A 20451-nucleotide genomic window follows, 5' to 3' on the forward strand; every position below is an offset into this window, starting at 1 on the left:
CTTTGACTGGGTTTAGCTTCTTTGGATATCTTCATTTTCAACTGGTACCAAAGCAAAATGATGACAAAATCAGACCTATATAAAAATGAACCAATTAGGTAGAAACACAATGTCTCATTTTAATTATTTGCATTCACTTCAGAACGGGATGCGTTCACTTAACAGGTATAAACATTTCAGTCACATACAGCAATGTGCTTTGAAAACTTTTTACACCCTTTAAAAACTTTTTGAATAAATAATCATGTTTGTTTCACATTCTCTTTAACAATTTAAAAATCCTTAAAGGCCCTTCAAAATTCCTGATAGCTCCACTTGGATGTCATATTACGTGGGAACAATGCTACACATGCATTGATTTGATTGTCACTCTGACAATTTCTTCATAAAAATACATTTAAAAACACCAAAGTTCTTGAATTATTCAAGAATTGGGGCAATTTTATTTCACCCACACTCTTTTTCTAAAGACAAACAAACACAAGAAAACTGCATTAACTATATGACAACACATAAAGTCAACATAAATACAGGCTTTGGGCATTTGTAAGAGTGCTGGATGGTTTCGTGATTACTTGTCCAGTTCAAGATATTAGTTCATTTGTCAAGTTCTGCCCAGATGCACAATTTTCCACATATATTCTGCTATCCCTTCTTCAGTGTTTCCTAGGGGACGGTTGCTACAGTGATGTCTGACCAAGGCTGGTGTCAACAGCCTGGAAATTGCTGCTGAGACTGAGCGCGATTCTGAGCAGCCAGGAGCTGCTGCTGCTGCTGGAGGAAACTGATCACCTCCGGACTCCTCAGTAAGGACTAAGAACACAAGAGGGACATGTTAGAGCCAGAGTACACTTTTACACCTGCAATAAAAAGTTCTGGAAAATATGTGTATAGAATCCCTCAATCGTCCAGGTAGAATCCATTCTTTGTTCTGGAAAATATACACTGACAACTATAGTGGATCAGTCAATAAATCAGTCGATGATTATAAAACCTGGATGATAAATGATTTGATTATAATTACATGGACATTAAATTTATTAAAACTACACATAGACAAGAAAGGAGAAAGTGTGGAGTGACTGAGTTTGATGGAGATGTGGGGATAACTACAGTTTAATTCATCTTTTCCTTATGAATGATTCTGTTTACTAATAGGTCTCTACACAGTACTTTTGTGCAAGATTCTTTTAGTTGATTAAGTGATGCACAAGTATTGGATTTAGTCAACCAAGCATTTCTTTCGTGCTTTAGTGTTGTGTCTTTGGGCAAGATATTTCACCCACCTTGTGTCATTATAAGTCTATGACTGGTGGTGGTCAGAGGGAAAACTAATAACCACCAAGTATGAAAAGTCATCAAATAACACATGCAACTGACTTTGAGCTACAAGAGTATGCAATTTTATTATACATATTAAAATTTGATTAGAACTAGATTTTCAATGGCATGTCCCAAAATTGTTGTTGAAAAACAGGCTAATAGAAGTCACAAGCTCAGCTGAGAATCACTACATTTGTTTTAAAGAAACAATTGATCAGAGGACTGCCAGAAACGTTTCATGCTGCTGAGGGGACAGCTGCTTTTAGGATTTTCATGGAGCCACAGAAATCCCCAGTGATGATAGCAGCTGCTCCACCAGGACATGTGACAAATAAAAATGTGTCTAAAATAAGAGATGACCAAATCTGTGCATACCAACCAGACAGACTGGAGGTACCAAATATTTGCACATCAAATTGAATAGACGTAATTAACACGTTAATAAACTTACCAGCCTCTTTTGGTTGAGGACCTGCTCAATGAGGGACGGTCTGGCAGGACGGTCGCCCATTGCCCCCAAACGCTGCTTATTCACAGACACTGGGCGTTCCTCTGCACTCTCCTAAAAATAATAAAGACAACATGGTTGATCAGCGATAAGTAAATCAAAATCAGAAACAACAGTGCAAAATGATCAGTGCAAGTATATTAATTGCCCAAGCCCTTTTGCACTGTTGTTTTGCCCATACTGTATATTTTGTATTTATATATTCTGCTATTTATATTTACCTTGTTTTAATACATACCTTTATTTTTATTTGGTCATAGTTATATTTACCATTATTAGTCACCATATTATGTTACACCACACTACAGATGTAGGTTTCTAGTTTGTGAATGGAATGAATTATACATGTCTGTATGTCTGTCCAAGATAGTGTAAGTGACAAATGAGTAGTAAAGACATGTATGAATGGTAAACATTAAACACGTATATTTTGGTGGAACTTTATCACCCAGCAGCGTGAAAATGTGTATCAACAAATCCATATATTCGTTACCCACTACAAACATCTACATTGTTACAATATTTATATAACAATTTAATTCAACACACTTTAATACTGTGTTTCTTTCATCACATACACATATTGCACTCACATCCAGTTTTCCGCTGGACATAGCCTGGTCGTTCTTCTTCTTCTTGTACTTGTCCTTGTACATCTTATTGCGGTGTTTTTTGCACATCCAGGGTTTGCGCTGCTTGGCCACCTGTGTCGTTGTCTCGGTGCACCCCTCATACGTGCACTGTTTGGGGGCATTGTCGCCTTCGGACACCTCCTCGTCGTTGAGCTCCTCCGGACTGGCCGTAGTGTCCCGGGGGTCAGACGTGTCCAGCATGTCTCCCTCCTCGTCCGGATCGTCCATGTCGTAGGACGCGCTCTCCGTTTCGTGCGGCGTGACCACATTTCTACTGTCCAGCCCGCCGCTCTTGTTCATGTAATACTTCTGTCCGTCCTTCGTGAACAACAGCGTGGACTCCTTGTCTTTGTTCGCCGTGGGGGATTTGTCATCTTCGCTCATGATGGCAGTGAATCCCTCGGAGCTTGTGGGGTTGTGAGTTGCTAATGCTAACAGTCAGTTCATATGTCCCTCTCTGTTGACATGATCGTCTTGATGAGATCAGTTTATAGCTCGCTTGAAGCTACTATTCTTTCGTTATTTAATGCAGTTTGTTAGAAATGTCCAGTCAGCTCTGAGCTAAAGAAATTTCTATCAGGAAGACGCTACAAAGCTTCCTCCATGGTAGTAGTTTCTTCTTCTGTGCACTTGAGGTGTGCAGCAATGACATCTAGTGGCGCAAAACTGTAACTGCTCCCTATTAGATGAAATACTGTATAAAGCACAAAAAAACATAACGCTCAAATGGACCGATAACATTGCACATTCCTCTTAAAATGCCAATAATTATTGCCGACTCTGATTCCATCACCATTTGTTGTTAAGTTAATTGGATTTTGTGTGGATCATAAACTGTATAAAGAGCATATATAGTACAGTACAGTCTGTGGTGTATGATATCAATCAATATTCTTGATGTACTTGCTCTAAATCACCTCTAGAGGGCACATTTATATCACATGCTGCACTGAACAATATTTTTGTCTGTATTTCAGATTTATTTTAATGGATTCCTCATTGTTATATTTAGAAAATAAATATTTTGACCATTGTGTTTTGCCGATAAAATATTTTTAATGTGCCCTTAAAGCTACACCGTGTAACTTTTTTGCGATTGTCTCCATGGGGATGCTATTGCTTTGTCTTGAATGTTCTACAGTATGGCATTAAACTTATGTAGTTTGACACAATGAATTCTTACTTTGTGCTGGGTCATCTCAAATCCACCACAAATCTGACCTGTATCTTGGCCTGGTGGGGACCCTTCACCAGAAAAGTTACATAGCACTCCTTTATGTAAATGATAACAACTGGACCATATTTTAACACAAAACATTTACTGGAAACCTGTTTTTTAATTCTCATCTTTATTGATAGACCATTGTTGGACAGAGGTACAGTTACTGGTATTGCGACAGACTTGTTATAGAGTGGTGCAGCAGTGAGCACTTTGGTAAATCACGTATGTCCGTGTGCTGGAGAATGTGGAGTAGCAGAAACAAATCAAGGTATTTATCATTTTGGCAACACACTATTCTTTATGTGATGACAAATACAGGAACAGACAGAAACTGATGACTGCTGGGAGATCTAGAACATGTTTTGTAGTTTTCAATACAAAACTGTACTTTTACCAGAATAATACAACTCCTTCACTCATATTATAGTTTTGTTCAGATTCCATTCATAGTCTTTCCATCTCCTCTTGATATTTTTTGTTGCTTAATGGCTGATACACACATATGAATCATTTTACATTTTCTACTAGTAAAGAAATATACTGTATTGTTAACTATCAAAATAAATAAAATTGTTATTTACATGAACATATAAACATTAATTCACTGAACAGTTGTATAAGAATAGGCTACTGTATGTCTGTCATGCTTTCAATTGAATGAATAAGCCTTGGATGAGGTTTCCAGATCGACTTATACAGAGTCACCCCTTGTTCATAGTGTGATGATACTGCTGGTTGTCCACTGTCCCAAAGTCATTCCAAATGTTAGTATGTAGGCGATATTATAGACTGTAGTGAATTGTGCAAAAACAGCCTCTATCTTGCAACTTTCACAATCTTCAAAAAGTAGTGATGCAACGATCCGCGTATACTGAAAAATTTGCTGGATCGGATATCTGCTTCCAATTATCGGTCAAGTCGATATCCTGGTTGGGCATGTATTGATGTAATGTAAGACTATTCATTTAACTTTTATTTATACAAAGTTGTTCTGTAGTTATTTAAGAGATAACTAGCTACATAACATTTTTGGATCAATTTTGTCCAATGTTAGTTTTTGTTTAAAGGAAATAAATGCTGTTTTCAGTCCCTGCACTTGTAACAGTTTACATTGAGTATCGGTAGATTCTTAAAGATTCATAATCGAAATTAGTATTGGAATTGAGAAAGCGAGATCGGTGCATCCCTATCAAAAGCACAGCTGGAATATGGCAATGTCATGTTGAGATGTAAACAAGGCTTCATATGACAATGACAGAATACATCAATCAGGCATAACAATATAGAATACATTTGGCACTTTATTTTATGGGTTGGGCATATTAAGATTGTTTTGTAAAATTCCCTTTATTAAGTATTAATTTTATAAAGTGGTCATCAAAGGATCAGACGCGAACAATTCAAAAGACAGATAAGATACTACTGAATAACTTAAGGTGCTCATTTTAGGGAGGAAGTCTAGTCAAATACTGTTATGCCTGATTTCTGCAAAAGGATTAGCATAATATCAGTGTTGTTAAAGTGTGAAAGTTGCTACACAAGCACCCATATGCTATCATTGTCAAGGTGTTACAGAGAAACCAATATTACAAAAAGCAAGTGAATGCACCATTATCACCCTGTAAACTGGAATCCACCAAAACAGGAAGGCATCACCAACACCGTCTAAACAACTAGTGCTCGAGACTTTTTCCAACAAATTTTAAAACACATTTTATATGAAAATCCTTCTTTTACATGATTAAGCTATAGGGATTGTCCAGGTACCATGACAAATACATAGTGGGAGACTTGTGTAGTCATAGGTACCAAGACATCCCTAAGAGTAACTTTTTTGCTATCTTCACATTCACATTCAAGTACTACAGAAGCCTATTGACACTTTCCTGAGCTCTACTACTTCTACTCACCTATTTTCTCCGAACGAGATCACAACGTAAAAAGAAAAGTATATATAAAAATGTAGTGATTAATAATGAGTAAAGAGTTAAGGTTCAATAAAACGTGAACATTTGTTTTTCTCATATTGCCTTTAGAGCTGCTCCATCAACAGGAAGTCCCCGCGCTGAGCCCCGATCATCACTGAAGGATCCAGAGGTTCTCTTCTTCGCTCCGTGAGCTCTGTGCCATGTGCTCAGATGAGAGAAAGTCAAATAATAAGTCTTTCCAAACTCTTTCCTCTCACGTGTCACCTCTGAGTCTGTAGTCTGTCCTCTCTAACCTCGTCCCACGCAGAACATTTAGAGCAACAATAGTTCAGTTTTTGCCTTTCAACCCAAGTCCTGGATATAAGAGAGAGAGGAAGGGGGACAGGTTCGTCTACCTCCCTTGCTATAAAAAGCATGTGTGTCAATCTCAAAGGTGCTATCAAGATGTTATCACATTTTGATCCATACAAGAGCACTGGCTTGAAGTACAAGCAGTTGACCATTTAAAAGGCATTATAAGAGATTATTTTCTACAGTAATTAACTATAAACTTAACCTTTCAGGTGAAGGGTCTGCCACATGCTTTTTTCAATCAGAATGTATTTTTTAATGGAATGTTCCACATTAAACATATCTATTACCATGGAGACAGAAAGGTGATGTTTACTTATTCAATAAGTAAACAGGTGAGTAAGGCTTCTGTAGATTTTTGTGGTTTGTTCATTTGAGTTTGACACAGTTGCTTTAATACAAGGATGAGCTGAGAACCTCTCCTTTCTTCTTCTCCTCTCACCCGTGTCCCACGCCTCCTCCTCCTGTCCCAGGTCAGAAAAAGGGTGAGCTAGGGGAGCGGCCTGTGCTGTTGACCGAGCAAATGGACACGTCCGTGGAGGCAGAGGAGAGGCTGGGGGAGAAGTCTGCACTGGGGTTAAGGGTCAGAGGGGGGAGGCCGGGGAGGACACTGGGAGGCAGCGCCTGCTCAGCTCTGGTCATCATGGATAAACTCGTCAAGGTGATCACATCCGGGTGGCATCCTCGTCTGAGAACCTGCCCCGCCTTATCAAGAGAGGTGGTCTGAGGAGAGACAGAAGGTTAGAAGGGGTTAGAATTTATGCCAGTGTGAATTATATTTATACATCCATATATAGTAACTGGTGCAAGATGACAAAACACAGCAAGGAGACACTGCAGCAACAAAAGAGGGGCTCAGGATAAGATCAGTATTTCATATGGAGCTGTAACAGTAGCAAAAAAGCAAGATTTTGAACAGATGGAGGCAGGTGCAGAAACAAACTGAATCTTATGCAATTAGTTGGAAAATAGTCTTAAACATATTATGCCAAGGCAACAGAATTTGACAAAACCTACCCTGACCTTATATCTTATCTTTCTTATCTTTAGAAACTGATTACACTATTCTAAATCAATATCACTGAAAGCACCAATGGATTTACTCTGAAATGGACTTGTTTGCAATGAAAATAATATCTAGCATGTTCTAAGGATTATGTGGTGAATGCTGAGAAAAGCATAGTGCACTGTTTGTTGATATATTAGATCTGAAAAAATAAAATTAATGGATCACAAGCAAAAACTTACAACATGAAGTAAGCCTCACATCAAGCAAAACAACAAAATGAATCTCAGGGAGTGACCAAGAGTGCAATTTCTTTGCAAAGCTCTTCACAAAGAAATGTGTGAACAAGGCTCACAGAAACATAATCCCACTGGACATTTGTACAGCAGACGGATCACTCAAGGCCCAAGCACACAAACACAGCATTGAGGGAAGGTTTTTAAAGGAGCACTATTTAAAGGTGCATTACGTCCATCACGTGCTTGTTTCTATGGATATGTCATTGCTCAGCCTGAAATGTTCCACAGTATGACATTAAACAGCTCTACCTTATATTTATTCCATTACAGCTGGCTTTATAGCTCAAAAATGCCTAGAAAACAGGCATTCTGACAGTGAGCGGGATCGCCTCTCCGCAGAGCTAACCTGTAACTCGGTCTGGTTTGGTCTCCATGATAGAAAGGTTTAATACCATACTGTAAAACATTCCAGGCGAAACAATAACATCTCCATGGAGAAAAGCATTCGACAGATCCTCCACCAGAAAAGTTACACAATGCACCTTTAACTTATCCTGGTGGAGGGTTTGCCACCTGCATGTCGTCATGAAGATGGGAGGTTATTGCTTTGCCTATCTCCATGGCTAGATAGATGATAGATGAATTCAATGCCATACTGTGGAACATTCCAAACAAAGAAAACCTCATCCTGTTTCCATGGAGACAAGCTGGTGGTTTACCTTCCACAGTGATAGTGCACCTTTAAACAGTGAGGGGTAGGTTACAAAACACTTCACAGGTTTCAGCTTCCAGGTTTTACAATGTGTTCCCCATTTAAAAGAGCTAATATTTGATTTTAAATTGTTAATCGCAATGGCAACAGTCCTAATTTGTCATCATTCTGAAACCCATGCATAGACAACATGAATGGGTCAAAGCATTGCAGCAGGAGGCAGGGGCAGACACTTGACGAGCTGGGATATTTGGCACAATCGCAGGTACCTGATCCAGTACATGGCTGGGTGCTGGTAGAAATCCAACGACCCAGATCTCTGCATAGAAAAGCTGTCATCGAGCTGAACAGAGAGAGAGAGCACCAAAATCAATCTGCAAACCTTTCAACCACCGTTAGCGCTGTCCATAATGTACAGTGATCGATAAAACTGATCTATGTAAACATCAAGAGGGAATGGACGTACCGAGATGACCGAGACCCCGGCTGTTGTGTCCTTGTCTTTTGGAGTGGTGTTGAAGTGCTTCTTGATTTTTCCTGCTACAGACAGCTGGTGGTCATTCTCACACAGACCCTCGTCCTGAACAAAGAAGAAACAGAATTTAAGATGAATTTACTCTGATTACTTGTTATGGTGGAAATGCATTCAAGAAAATAAGAACTGAATTTGACACTGGCATTTTCCAACTAGGAAGGTCTAGATTATTTAATTTTGGTTATTCAATAATCGTAGTTATTCAGATCACAATATAATTGTAAGAAATAAAAAATAATAATTGTGGAAATTACTGAAAAAAAGCATAGGTAATTTCAAATCTGCTTTAAAATGTAAACTTAATGTAAAGTGCTTTATTATATGGTTGTTTAAGTCATAACTTTTCAATTCAAAGATATATTTCATATAAAGTCAGTGACATACAATAGCAACAGTAAAACTTTTGATTTGACTATTCCAACTTACAGTGACCCAGGGGTGCTCTAAGACTTGTAGAGCGGTGTATCTCTGATCAACCTCCACCTCCAGCATGGACCGGATCAGCTCCTGTTAATAGAGTAGATTCTGGTCAGTCCATTTCAGTGTATTACTATTATATGCTAGTATAATAAATAATAATAATAGAATAGCTGATGCATGCGTAGACAGCGGTATTCACCTTGGCTGTTTCAGACACATTGTCCCAGTACGGCATTGGAAACTCCAACTGCCCCATCAGTATCTGGTCAAAAAGGACTTCCTGGTCTTCACAACTTCTGCAAAACAAATGTTCAGTTTAAAATGTGCATTAGTTTACCATGCACTACCACCTGTACACCTCTAGAGGGCACCGATGATCTTCTTATTTCATACATACAATATACTGTAGAATATTCTGTGGCAACTACTGTATGTAATGTAATGTATTTCAAGGAAAGGTTTAAGAAAAGTTATCTATGACTTACCCTCTAAAGGGAGGGAACCCACAGAGAAGAATATATGTGATAACTCCAGCTGCCCAGATGTCTACTTTAAGGCCATACCTGAACAACAACAATATTTATGTTAAAACACAACAACTAAAAGGTAAAATATACACTCTAGTTTAAACTGCCTTACCCTGTTTCCGCAATGATTTCAGGTGCTACATATGTTGGCGTTCCACACACAGTATAGAGAGGTCCATCCACAACAGTCGCTAAACCAAAATCTCCCAGCTTCAAGCTTTTACTGCCATCTGCATGTTCATAGACCTAAAAGAAAAAAACAACAAAACAGTATTTAACATCACCTCTTTTAATGATTTGTAGAAATGAACAGGGTAGATACATAACATGCATGAGTGTCATTCAATCACTTTTAAGGGGCTCACTGTCATAACCTTGATTGCATGAATAGCAGGACAATATTGCAAATAGCATGTCTGACTGCTTCAGGTGTCCCTTGTATACAAGCATGATATCAGTGAAATAGAGCTCTTATAATTATAATGTGAGGAGAGGCAGACAGGAAAAAGCAATGTCCCTCCTTATTCATGTATAAAAGGTGTGAAATACAGCAACATTATCTAATCAGCTCAGTCACATGCTATTGTTTGTGCACATATTATAACAAACACTAGTCTCAGCACTGTGCTCTTTGCTGTGATTGTGCTTATTGTGCCATCTGCCTCATTATGTCCATCATGTGTAATCAAATGTCATTTTCCAAAAAAAAAAAAGAAAAACAAAACAAAGACATTTTCTTACTCAAATGTGAAAACTAAACACTAAACCTTTGTAGCGCACAGTGTAGGTTGTTGGTTAGCCGATCTATTAAAAACTAAAGGTAATAATATATAATCAGATTCTCAGAAAATCTAAAATGTAAATTAGATCAGAATGTTTTAACAATCCTCTCTCATTGTCAGATATGTTTACATGTTTCCAGGCAAAAGGTTTAAAATTATCTGTGGATTTGTTAATATTGTGCAGGAGCAGTTTGTTGTTGTTTCTGGATATTTCCCAACCATTAAACTATCTAATCTTTCATTTTATTTCTATTGAGATGAACCTTAATCAATGGAACAGAATAACAGTCTCTGGAGGTAGCACATGAGGTCCCAAAGGGTGAGAGACTGAGACAGTGAGTCAGTGAAGGTGAGGGGGCAGCAGAGGGGGGAGCAGACAGCGGGAACAAAGGTGAAAGGGCAAATATGTGGACAAGAAGAAATAGGACGAGAAGCAGAGGAGGTGATGGTGAAAGATGTGAGTCAGACATCACTAGAAACTTGTACAATTACAAAATGAGAACTAACTGTACAGAGAAATGGATGAGGCATGTCTAGACTATTAATCAGTTTAACAAAAAAAAGTATGATTAATGCAGAAGAATCACATCACAGAAGTAAATGCTGGCAAAAAAAGGTTTGATTCCTGCTCCAGGTATCTAACTTTTTCTTTAAAAGGCCATATTACACTATTTTCTGATTGATGTTATAATGTTGTTTCTTCCTCAAAAGCATGTTTTGTTTCATTCACACATGTTTAACAGACAAACCCTCCATATTCAATTGTTCTCTCTTCTCTGTTCTCTCTGTCATGTGGTAATAAAGGAAGTGCTCCAGTGTGATTTTAAACTCCTTATACCTTCACTAGAATAATCTGGATTGTTTTAGCCCTGGAATTGCCCACCTCTGTGTTGCAGCCTCTTTTGAAACCCAGTCCATAACTGGTGAAGAATAACTGGTGGAACATGAATTTCAGATTGATTTCAAATGTTAGGTGTCAGGTCCCACTCACCAGGAGGTTCTCTGGTTTGATGTCTCTGTGCACGATGTTGAGGCTGTGGAGGTACTTGATGGCATTGGCCAGATTGTAAAGCATGCCACTGGCGTCTCTTTCCGTGTATCGGTTGGCCGAGGTGATGGCGTCGAACAGATCACCTCCCTGTGGACAAAGAGTGACAGAACAAGAGGCTCGTCAGTGTCACAGTCTAGCAGAAGTGTTCGGTTCTGTGTGAAACTGTTATCCAGAGATGACAGATTTGTCTTTTGACCAGCCACAATACAAGCTGCTCTTGGAATACTATGAAAATTTTATATTTTGTGATGTATACACTCCATTTTGTACAGTAAATATTAACAAACCTACCCTCAGAGGTGGGGACTTGTAAGTCGTAACTTGGACTCGAGTCAGACTTTAGTCACTATTTAAAGGACTTGAGACTTGACTTGATAAAATGGACTAAAACTTGGGACTTGACTCAGACTTGAGGCCACTTGAGAAGACTTGAAAAACACTTTTAAATCTGAATTCTTTCTATTCTGACTATAATGACTCACTAATATCTTGTCAAGATATTTAAAAAGAAAAAGTTTGCATTTCTACTACACTTATATACTCTATACATACTCATATATAAATATACTATGACTTTATAAGTGCAATTTATCTTAAAAGTCATATAAATTGCAACAGTCTAAGATACATTTGGTACTTTGGATTAAAGACTTAAAATGATTTGAAGCTCGAAGCAGACGACTTGGACTTGATTTGAATTTATGGGCCAGTGACTCGAGACTCAACTTGGACTTGCCTGTATTTGACTTGGGACTTGATTCAGACTTGAGGTCAAAGACTTGAGACTTATTTGAGACTTGCAAAACAATTACTTAGTCCCACCTCTGCCTACACTGATCTGAGTAGGTAGTAGCTACACTTGTTGCAAAGTATGTTATTGATAATTTGATGAAATTCTAATTATAAAGTGGAGATGTTATAAAGAGGATAGAACCACATCAATTCATACTTCAAATGCCCAGTGCTATTTTGTTATTACTAAAATAAAGTGTGGAATCGCAGTATCGTGAAAATATTAGGGACTTGTGCAGCTGTATTTATCATCTTTAAGAGAATAAAACCACTGCACAAACTCTTCCTTCATACATTATACTGTGTTTTAAATTCCACCTCCCATCACCTCTCTCCCTTGTTATTTCTTGACGGTATCTTTGTGTGACTGGACTAACTGGAGCAGGAGGTAAAAATAGGGCTGAAGCTCGCTCTTCCTTTGACACTACAGCTCCTGACCTGCGCTGTGACTCTTATTTAAATATGAAAGCTGTCAAATCCCACAGACTGGAGCCTCACCAAAACTACAGCACCTCCATAGACAATACAGGGACATGCTACACTCACGTTATGACAGCCCTTATTGTCGTCATAGTTATACTGTAAAGTTGCCTAATTAGAAAAGTCATGTAGGTTTTGGAATTCTTGTAAAAGATTTTGCAGTTCATATTTTAGTCTGGTATCAAATGTGAAGAATATCAGGATGTTGGCTGGTTCAAGATTAACATTTTTGTCTCATTATTTGGAAATGTATTTCTTTATCATTTACATTTTGCAGTATATGTAAACACAACCTCAGCAAGACTAGATTATAACGCAACATGATTCAAAATGGAAATAAGAAGTTAAGTAACACAAAAACATCTCCACTTTTTTTTTTTATCTTCAAATGCTATCCAAAATTAAAACCGCCAATAAATATCATAGGTGCCCAACACAAAAATAACGAAACACCTTTTTGTGGGAGACAGTGGCACTGGCTCCACACCGCCTTATGTAACCATGAGTGACAGGACATCTATCATCTGGGAAAAGCACTTTTCTCACCACACTCACACACATTTTATACAGAAATACTTTTGGACATGTGTGAGTCCCGTGTGAATTTACAGCACTGCTATGGCTCACAGAGATGTTAGGATCTTTTTTCATCATATATATGATCAGTTAAGTGTCCTATATTATGCAAAACTGACTCTTGTGAGCTTTAAGCCATGTTAGAATGTTGTTATCAAGTCATAAACATATCTGGAGCTCTGTTTTGTTTCATTTCCACATGCTCAACAGATCTCCAAATGCTCCAAATGCTCTGTTCCACTTTGTGATGCCATGAAGTAGTAATTTTCAAGTTAACAACTACATTTTATCTTGTGTTTAGCAAAGTTTGGCAATTCCAGGGCTGAAATCATCTAAATGATTAGAAATGTATTTATTCTAATGAACTTTAAAAACACAAAGGATCACTTCCAGTATTACCACATGACATCACAAAATGGAACAGAGTATTTTCTATTTGAAAGAAGATCTCAGCCTAAATATGCAGGGTTTATGACGTGTGAATGAAACAAAACACAACTCCAGGTATGTTTCTGAGAAGGATATCATTATAACATAGAACATAAAATAACTTATAATATATATGGGCCCTTTAACCATTTTTAACACACTAATTATCTTACTCAGGGTTATATTTCAATTGATTTATGTTTTAGCAATCCTGTATTTACATATACAGTAGTAGTTAATACGACTGCTGTAATCCTGCTGATATTCTGATCTATATGTAGTCTAGTCACATCCTCTGTATTAGTAACACAGCCGCCACACCTTCCCCATCTGCTCCTGTGTCTCCTTCGTCTCTCCATCCCCACTGCCCACACTAACAGTACACAGCACTATCTGCACCGGTCTCATACTCATCTATATTCTGTAGTACTTTGTAGCAGCATTGACAGATGGATGACACTCTACTGCTGAATAATGCACACAACATTTCTCCACTCCAGAATGAAAAATGCGCACACACGATCGCTGGAGGCCACAAACCAATTCTCCCCATCCAACACCCCGCCACTGTTTGGGATTCATCACTTGGTTCAGTGGATGAGAATGGCTGCTGTATCTATGTCAGATCTATGGACTCGCCGAATTAGAGATAACAATCGCAAGTGCAACAAGAGGGATCATGGGAGATTACTCACGAATGAAAAGCATGTTTGTGAATTAACAGCTACACTATATAGGCCATACACTGGAGGTAGAAATTAGATAAATGACGTGAAGTGAAGAGAGGGTAGGTAGTCTTGTTTGTAACAGTTTCCAATCATGAATCACGACTCCAAGTTATACAATAATACATTAAAAAAGGGATATTTTACTTCTATGCGATATTATTAAGACTTAACTTAACACATAGTAACATATTTAGATCACATATTATCTTTTATTGTTTTGATGCTACATTTGCTAGAAACAATGTATTAACATGTTTTATAAATTTAACTTTTATTTTTGACGTTCTGAGTGTCTCCTCTTTTTGCTCCATGTACTAAGCCACCTTCAGAGCGCTGTCACCACACAGTCATTGCACTAATAAAATTCTTGCATATTGCATCAGGTTTGTCAAGTTGCTGTGCGTTGATTTTGCATAATATCCCGTCTTTAAGAATGATTCAGGTTTACTAACTTATAAGGGTGTAATGATATCCAAGTCTCACGATACAATATTGTCATGGTACGAACCTCACGGTACGATATTTATTGCGATATCATGAAAGCTCAAGATATGGTGGGGAGGCTCACGATTAGGGATGTAGCGATATCCAAATCTCTATGTATAACATTTTCACGATATACATCTCACAGTACGATTTATTGCGATATTTTGGTGAGGATGACAAAACTGTTAACCCTCTCCAGGCAGGCGTTGTAGATTTGCAACAACTAAATTCCAATTACCTACTTACTCCACATCCATATTTTATGAGATTTTTTTCCTCAGGAGCCTTTTCTCCCTTCCATGCTGATAAACGTGGACGATGCAGACTGTGCAAGAATGGCTACGTGCAAACGGCCTGCCAGAAGTGCAAAATACTTTTTTTGTTTACAAAGGATAAAAAAGTCAGGATTGTATATTACTACCCCATATGATAATTTTCCCCAAATATTAGATTTTTCCTGATACTAAAAATTAATTTGAGCCTGAGAGGGTTAATATGCTATATTTTCCTCTTAAAATGCCTTGACAAGACTTAATCCAAAGAACTAAGACTTAAAAGTGCTTAGAACTGTTATTTCTTCATGTAGTCTGCACTGAAATGGAGCAAAGGATCATGGTCTATGTAGTTCCCTCTGTCTTTTTTTTTTTTTTTTTTTTTTTAGCTTTTGCTGCACCATAAGTCTTAATTTAAGCAAAGACACTTGTAATTTGATATATTGTAATGGTCCATGATATTATTGTGAGAACTTTAACGATACGATATCAAGATATTTTGGTTATCGTTACATCACTACTAACTTACTTACTAACCCTAACTCCTAATCCTTTAAGGAAGTAGTTATTAAGGTTGAATCATTCTTAATAAACTATTGATAAAGTATTTGTTCATTATGATTTAAGCCATTCTTCATGCTTTATTAAAATTCATGAAGATGTTTTTTATTAAGTGCAACCAAAATATGTATCTGTTATAGGAATGTGTAGAAATATACACTGTAAATAGTACAGGTCTTTATTTCAGAGATATTTCAGATCTATTTTTCATTTGATGATTATGCTGCTGCCTCACCTTGACCAGCTCCATGACCAGGTAGAGTTCACTGTACGTGTCCACCTCTTCGATCAGGAGGACGATGTTTGGATGTTTGACTCTGCGCAGGATGGCCACCTCATTCTGGATCATATGTTCCTGTGAAACACGACTACAATTTAGTACCAAATGTAAAGTCCTCCCATACGACACCTGACTAACTGTAAGAAATGTCTGTGTGTGTGTCTGCTGGCCTCACCTTGCCTCTGCACTTGCTCTTGTTGATAATTTTAAGTGCGTATTCTCGTCCCGTTGACAGTTCCACACATTCTCGAACCACAGCGAAGTTCCCATCCCCGAGCATGCGTCCCACTCTGTACCGATCCGAGATGTAGGATGGCACGGCAGGAACCTCGTCTACTGGAACCTCCACTGTTTAAGAGAGAGGGAAGAACCTGTTTTCATCTATGTTTTATCCAGGTCAAGGTAAGATTAGGTAAGGTAAGTATAATCTATTCAAGTGATAACAGTGTACAGGCAGGTTTGGGAAGTAAATGACTACATGCACCTATTCATACAATATTAAGTATACACATTTTGAGTACTTGTATTGTGGTATAGTTCATTTTTCATTTGGTGGTATTCAGAATAGTTACTCTCCTAAATTAAAAGGAATACATGGCAGTACTTCATCTTGCATGCATGGTATTAATAAGAAAAAAAAAGAAACACAGGTCTTGCAGTGCGCGCATGTGCAATGTTTCATCTCTAATTAGACATAAAGTAAAGTAAAATATCTCAAGTATTCAGAATGCAGTATTCTGATTGGACTATGTATCAGAATCCGTTACAGATTACATTTTAATTGGGCTATTCAGTATTCTGTAACTAAATACATTTTCAAAGTCCATTCCCATCACTGTGTACAGGTATAAATATATTTCCTTGCTTTCAAAACATAGAATATTGTAATGTAAAATGCTTAGTTGCTATGAGGACGAAGGAGCGTTGCCATAGTTTGAGACTCATGAATAAAAGGTCAGAGATGATTGAGAGATTACGGTGGTATTTGAATGTACCTGTCAGAGAATACAGAGTTTATGTTACTCACCTTCAGGAGTAGTGCCATTCCTCTCCTCTTCTGGACTGGACACTTTTGCAGAAGACAGAGACGAGGAAGACCCCTGGGACCCTGAGAAGAAGAAAAACATGTATTATTATATGTCATAGTAAATAAATTAACTGTTTTGAAAAAATGAAACCAAAAAAAGCCATATTATTTTATTTTCTGATGTTTTCTCATCACAAACAGGATTGGAGTTGTGTTTTGTTTCATTCAGATTTAGGCTGAGTTCTTGTCTCAAACATAAAACACTCTCTTCCTTGTAATGTCATGTGGCAATACAGAAAGTGCTCCACTGTGTTTTTAAACTCCTTACACCTTCACTAGAATTATTTGGGTGGTTTTCAGACCTGTATTTCTCTCTCCAATCTCTCTAAAAAGTAGATAACTTGTAAACTAGCGTGTCATGACATCACAAGGTGGAACAAAGCGTTTTGAGCTTTGGAGACGTAGACAAACAAGGTTACTCAAACATGTGTTTTTGAGGCGGTAACAACATTATAACATGGCTTAAAGCAAAGAGTCAGTTTTATGTAATATAGGACCTTTAAATTAAAATCTATAATCTTTTGCATCCTGTCCAGTCTCTCTCTTTCGTTCCTCTTGCCTTCCTTCATATTATCTCCTCTTTGGTCTTCCTCTTAGGCTTCTAACACCCATCTATTAATATGTTCACTAATTCTTCTCTGCACGTGTTCCAGGCACCTCATTCCTCTGTCCTCTGGCTTAAACCCCAAAACATCGCTTACAAGCTATTTCTATGTTGCACTCATTCCTAATCCCATCCATCCTTGTAACGTCCAAGGACAACATCAACATCTTAGCCCTACTTAAGTCAAAGCAAGTCCCGTTTACTTAACACTGAAAAAAATACATTTATTACATAATTTATAAATATGGCTTTAAAAATGCTTACAAAGAGACCACTGAGGCGACTACAACCTGCTTACAATGCATTTCTCTTTAGACCAGAGTGTCCCAAATCTCTGCTCTTCATTCATAAAACTAAGGCTATTCTTTTGTGTGTTGTACTGCTCACTGTAGCCCTGAATAAAACACAGGTCTGGGAGCTGGTAATGACTGAGGAGGAGGACCACTGGGCTGTATGGGGTTAGTAATAGGAGGTCATTATACGGGACATGGGATAAGCATCAGGAGACCAAACCTTATTACTTCCTGCTCCTCCTGACCTGGTCGTCATGGCAGCGGCCGTGATGGAGAGGGCTGTGTGCAAACCAATACAGTTTCTATCTGCAGCTGGGGAGATCTGTCAAAATGTCAGCTGTCAATACAACTGCTTATGATGGACCTCATGAAAGCTTGTCTCCTTATCTGCTTTTATACACATCCATCAACACAAGAAGACAATATAAAATGGACAATACATACTGACAGATTAGATTAGAGTACTGAATGAATGCAATTTATAAAACATGTGATAAAATCTGATGTGTTTTTGAGCTAAACTGCTGCGTAGTGCTGGACATTGATTGAGATTGCACAGCTGTAATCCGGAGAAAATCCTTAATCTCAATTCAAATTCCTTCAACGTCTCCTCATCTGACCCCGCCTGAATTCAGCTAGTCTCTGTCTCTGTCTGAGTGAGAGAGGGAGGAAGAGGAGGAGGATGTACGGAGGGAAGGAAGAAGAGAGTAAAAGTCTGTGAGTTTCAATGTCCTTGCACAAACTGGATGCAAAGAGAGGATACAACTTGCTCTAAAGACACCGGACTAAAATAATACAACTATTGTTATGTCAACTGTTTGAACCTCCCCCTCCAAGCCACCAGGTGAGGCTTCACTCTGAGTCAGCCTCTTCATCGCCTTTATATAACATTGTTTTCCATTAGCTAATAGGACAACACCAGCTAATCGTGTCTCTTATTTATATTTATATACACAGCAGCGCTTTTAGCTCCAGGTTGGGATAAAAACAAGTACATAACAGCCAACCTGATGACATAATAATAACAATATTTTTAAATTGATCACTATATCCTGCAAAATGTAGGTCTATTACAGCTAAAATAACTTAAAGTATTACAAATCTTAATACATATATAGAACAAAATGCATAACGTAACCATAAACATTAGGCCTAGGTTAAGTCGAAATTCACCTTAATACATATAGATCTTCTGTGCCTGTCCCATATTGCAAGCCCTTATCTGAAAACTAGCACATCTCCTGTCCTCCTATCACTGCACTCCTTCCTGGAAACAAAATGCAGTTGCTATGGAAACTGGAGCAGAGAGCAGGCAGGAGACAGGAGCCCATATATGGCCACTTCCTGTCTGTCTGCCGGGAAGAAGCTTAGTTGAACCTTTCGATAAATGCTTGTGTGAAAATCTACAGACAGATGGAGTGGCAGACATGAGATGGAGAAAAAGATGAGGGGAGGGCAGCAGCATGTGAACAAGCCAGAGGGTCTCAAACAGAGGTGTAGGTGCCGTTTATTGTGCATGGGCTTCTTGAGGTTTAAAGTTGCTGTTGTAGTGATTGGGTAGTCCAGTTCATGTATTAAACATACAATATATGTTTATATCACTTTTCTGATGCCTTCTCTGTGCTTGTCTCCATAGAAAAGTTATTGCGTTGCCTTGAATGTTCCACATTATGGCATTAAACAAATTAATCTTCGTGAAGACAAGCCTAAGTGACAGATCAATGGACAGGCAAGAACGCTCACAGTAAAAATGCATTTTTTCAAAGTATTTTCAGCAATAAAACCACGTGTAATTGAACAAATAGAAAAGATAGAAAAGATAGAAAAGTCAATGCCATACTATGGAACACTCAAGGCAACACAATAGCATCTCCATGGAGACAAGGACTGTACATAAGAAAAGATGCATATTTTACCTTCGAGTAATTTGATAGTAGTCCTTCTTCAGACGTAAACTGAATTAATAATGTGATGCTGAGGAGCACGAGTCAGTTTTGCATATTGATTACACTGTATTTTGCCATGAAATATCAGAAAGGCAAATTCCTAAATATGCAAACTGATCATTTCTATTACTGACCAGACTCAAGACACTGCTATATTACAACAAAACCTGCAGTTGAACAATAATGATTTTAGCCACCCCCCATTTGTATTAAATAATATTGGCCTATAGAATACTGTGATGACATCTCATATAGAGAAATAGAGGTGAATTACATAAAGGATAAACCCATTCCAAAAACCGTGGTGCAGATCTGGTTTAGTCCCGGTTTAACCCTCATAAGACCCAGCTTCAGTTCTAGTTGAGTGAGTTAAGTCTTTCCATTCAGGGTTTAGATTTAATTGAGTGTTTTATCATTCAAAGTTGGTTTTTGCTTTGGTTTTGACATTTTAAAATCCTTAGATGAACCTTCGAGGACATGTATTCAAATCTAGCCGCAGATGGAGTGACAGACAGAGAGAGAGAGCGATAATATAGCTACATAGCGTCTGGGCTGTATTGATTTGATTTGGCATAAACTGTTATTGTCAGGCGATGCTATCTGTTTCTATGTTGCACAATACACTCACTATTCTGAGCATTACCTCTCTACATTTTATTTGCACAGCGATGACTCAGACCA

At 38.0% G+C, this 20451-nt stretch overlaps 2 protein-coding genes across 3 annotated transcripts in view; both read right to left on the minus strand.

Annotated features, from left to right (window-relative positions):
- Positions 1–99: 99 nt before the first annotated feature.
- rfxap (regulatory factor X-associated protein) lies at positions 100–3095 on the minus strand. Its single transcript, XM_020923114.2, has 3 exons — positions 2425–3095; positions 1775–1885; positions 100–813 (listed from the first exon to the last, which is right to left on the minus strand). Exons 1-3 carry the CDS (start codon positions 2845–2847, stop codon positions 709–711), a joined length of 639 nt encoding a protein of 212 aa, XP_020778773.1. The 5' UTR covers positions 2848–3095; the 3' UTR covers positions 100–708.
- Positions 3096–6621: 3526 nt separating this feature from the next.
- Positions 6622–20451, minus strand: part of dclk1a (doublecortin-like kinase 1a) — a 61659-nt gene continuing 47829 nt past the window's right edge. The window contains exons 7-18 of one of the 2 annotated variants that reach the window (XM_055148929.1): positions 18189–18203; positions 16868–16940; positions 16016–16176; positions 15796–15915; positions 11177–11323; positions 9516–9649; positions 9362–9439; positions 9076–9172; positions 8883–8963; positions 8388–8501; positions 8191–8264; positions 6622–6687 (exon numbers count right to left, since the gene is read on the minus strand). In XM_055148929.1, coding sequence (XP_055004904.1) covers positions 6630–6687; positions 8191–8264; positions 8388–8501; positions 8883–8963; positions 9076–9172; positions 9362–9439; positions 9516–9649; positions 11177–11323; positions 15796–15915; positions 16016–16176; positions 16868–16940; positions 18189–18203 — 1152 coding nt within the window. In that variant the 3' untranslated portion in view covers positions 6622–6629. Of the gene's footprint in view, positions 6688–8190; positions 8265–8387; positions 8502–8882; positions 8964–9075; positions 9173–9361; positions 9440–9515; positions 9650–11176; positions 11324–15795; positions 15916–16015; positions 16189–16867; positions 16949–18188; positions 18204–20451 lie in introns of both variants that reach the window. The other variant, XM_055148928.1, reaches the window with a different exon arrangement.

The sequence above is a fragment of the Boleophthalmus pectinirostris genome, unplaced genomic scaffold (genome assembly GCF_026225935.1).
Source record: "Boleophthalmus pectinirostris isolate CB_2022bp ecotype Guang Dong unplaced genomic scaffold, ASM2622593v1 HiC_scaffold_12, whole genome shotgun sequence".
Lineage (NCBI taxonomy): Eukaryota > Metazoa > Chordata > Actinopteri > Gobiiformes > Gobiidae > Boleophthalmus > Boleophthalmus pectinirostris.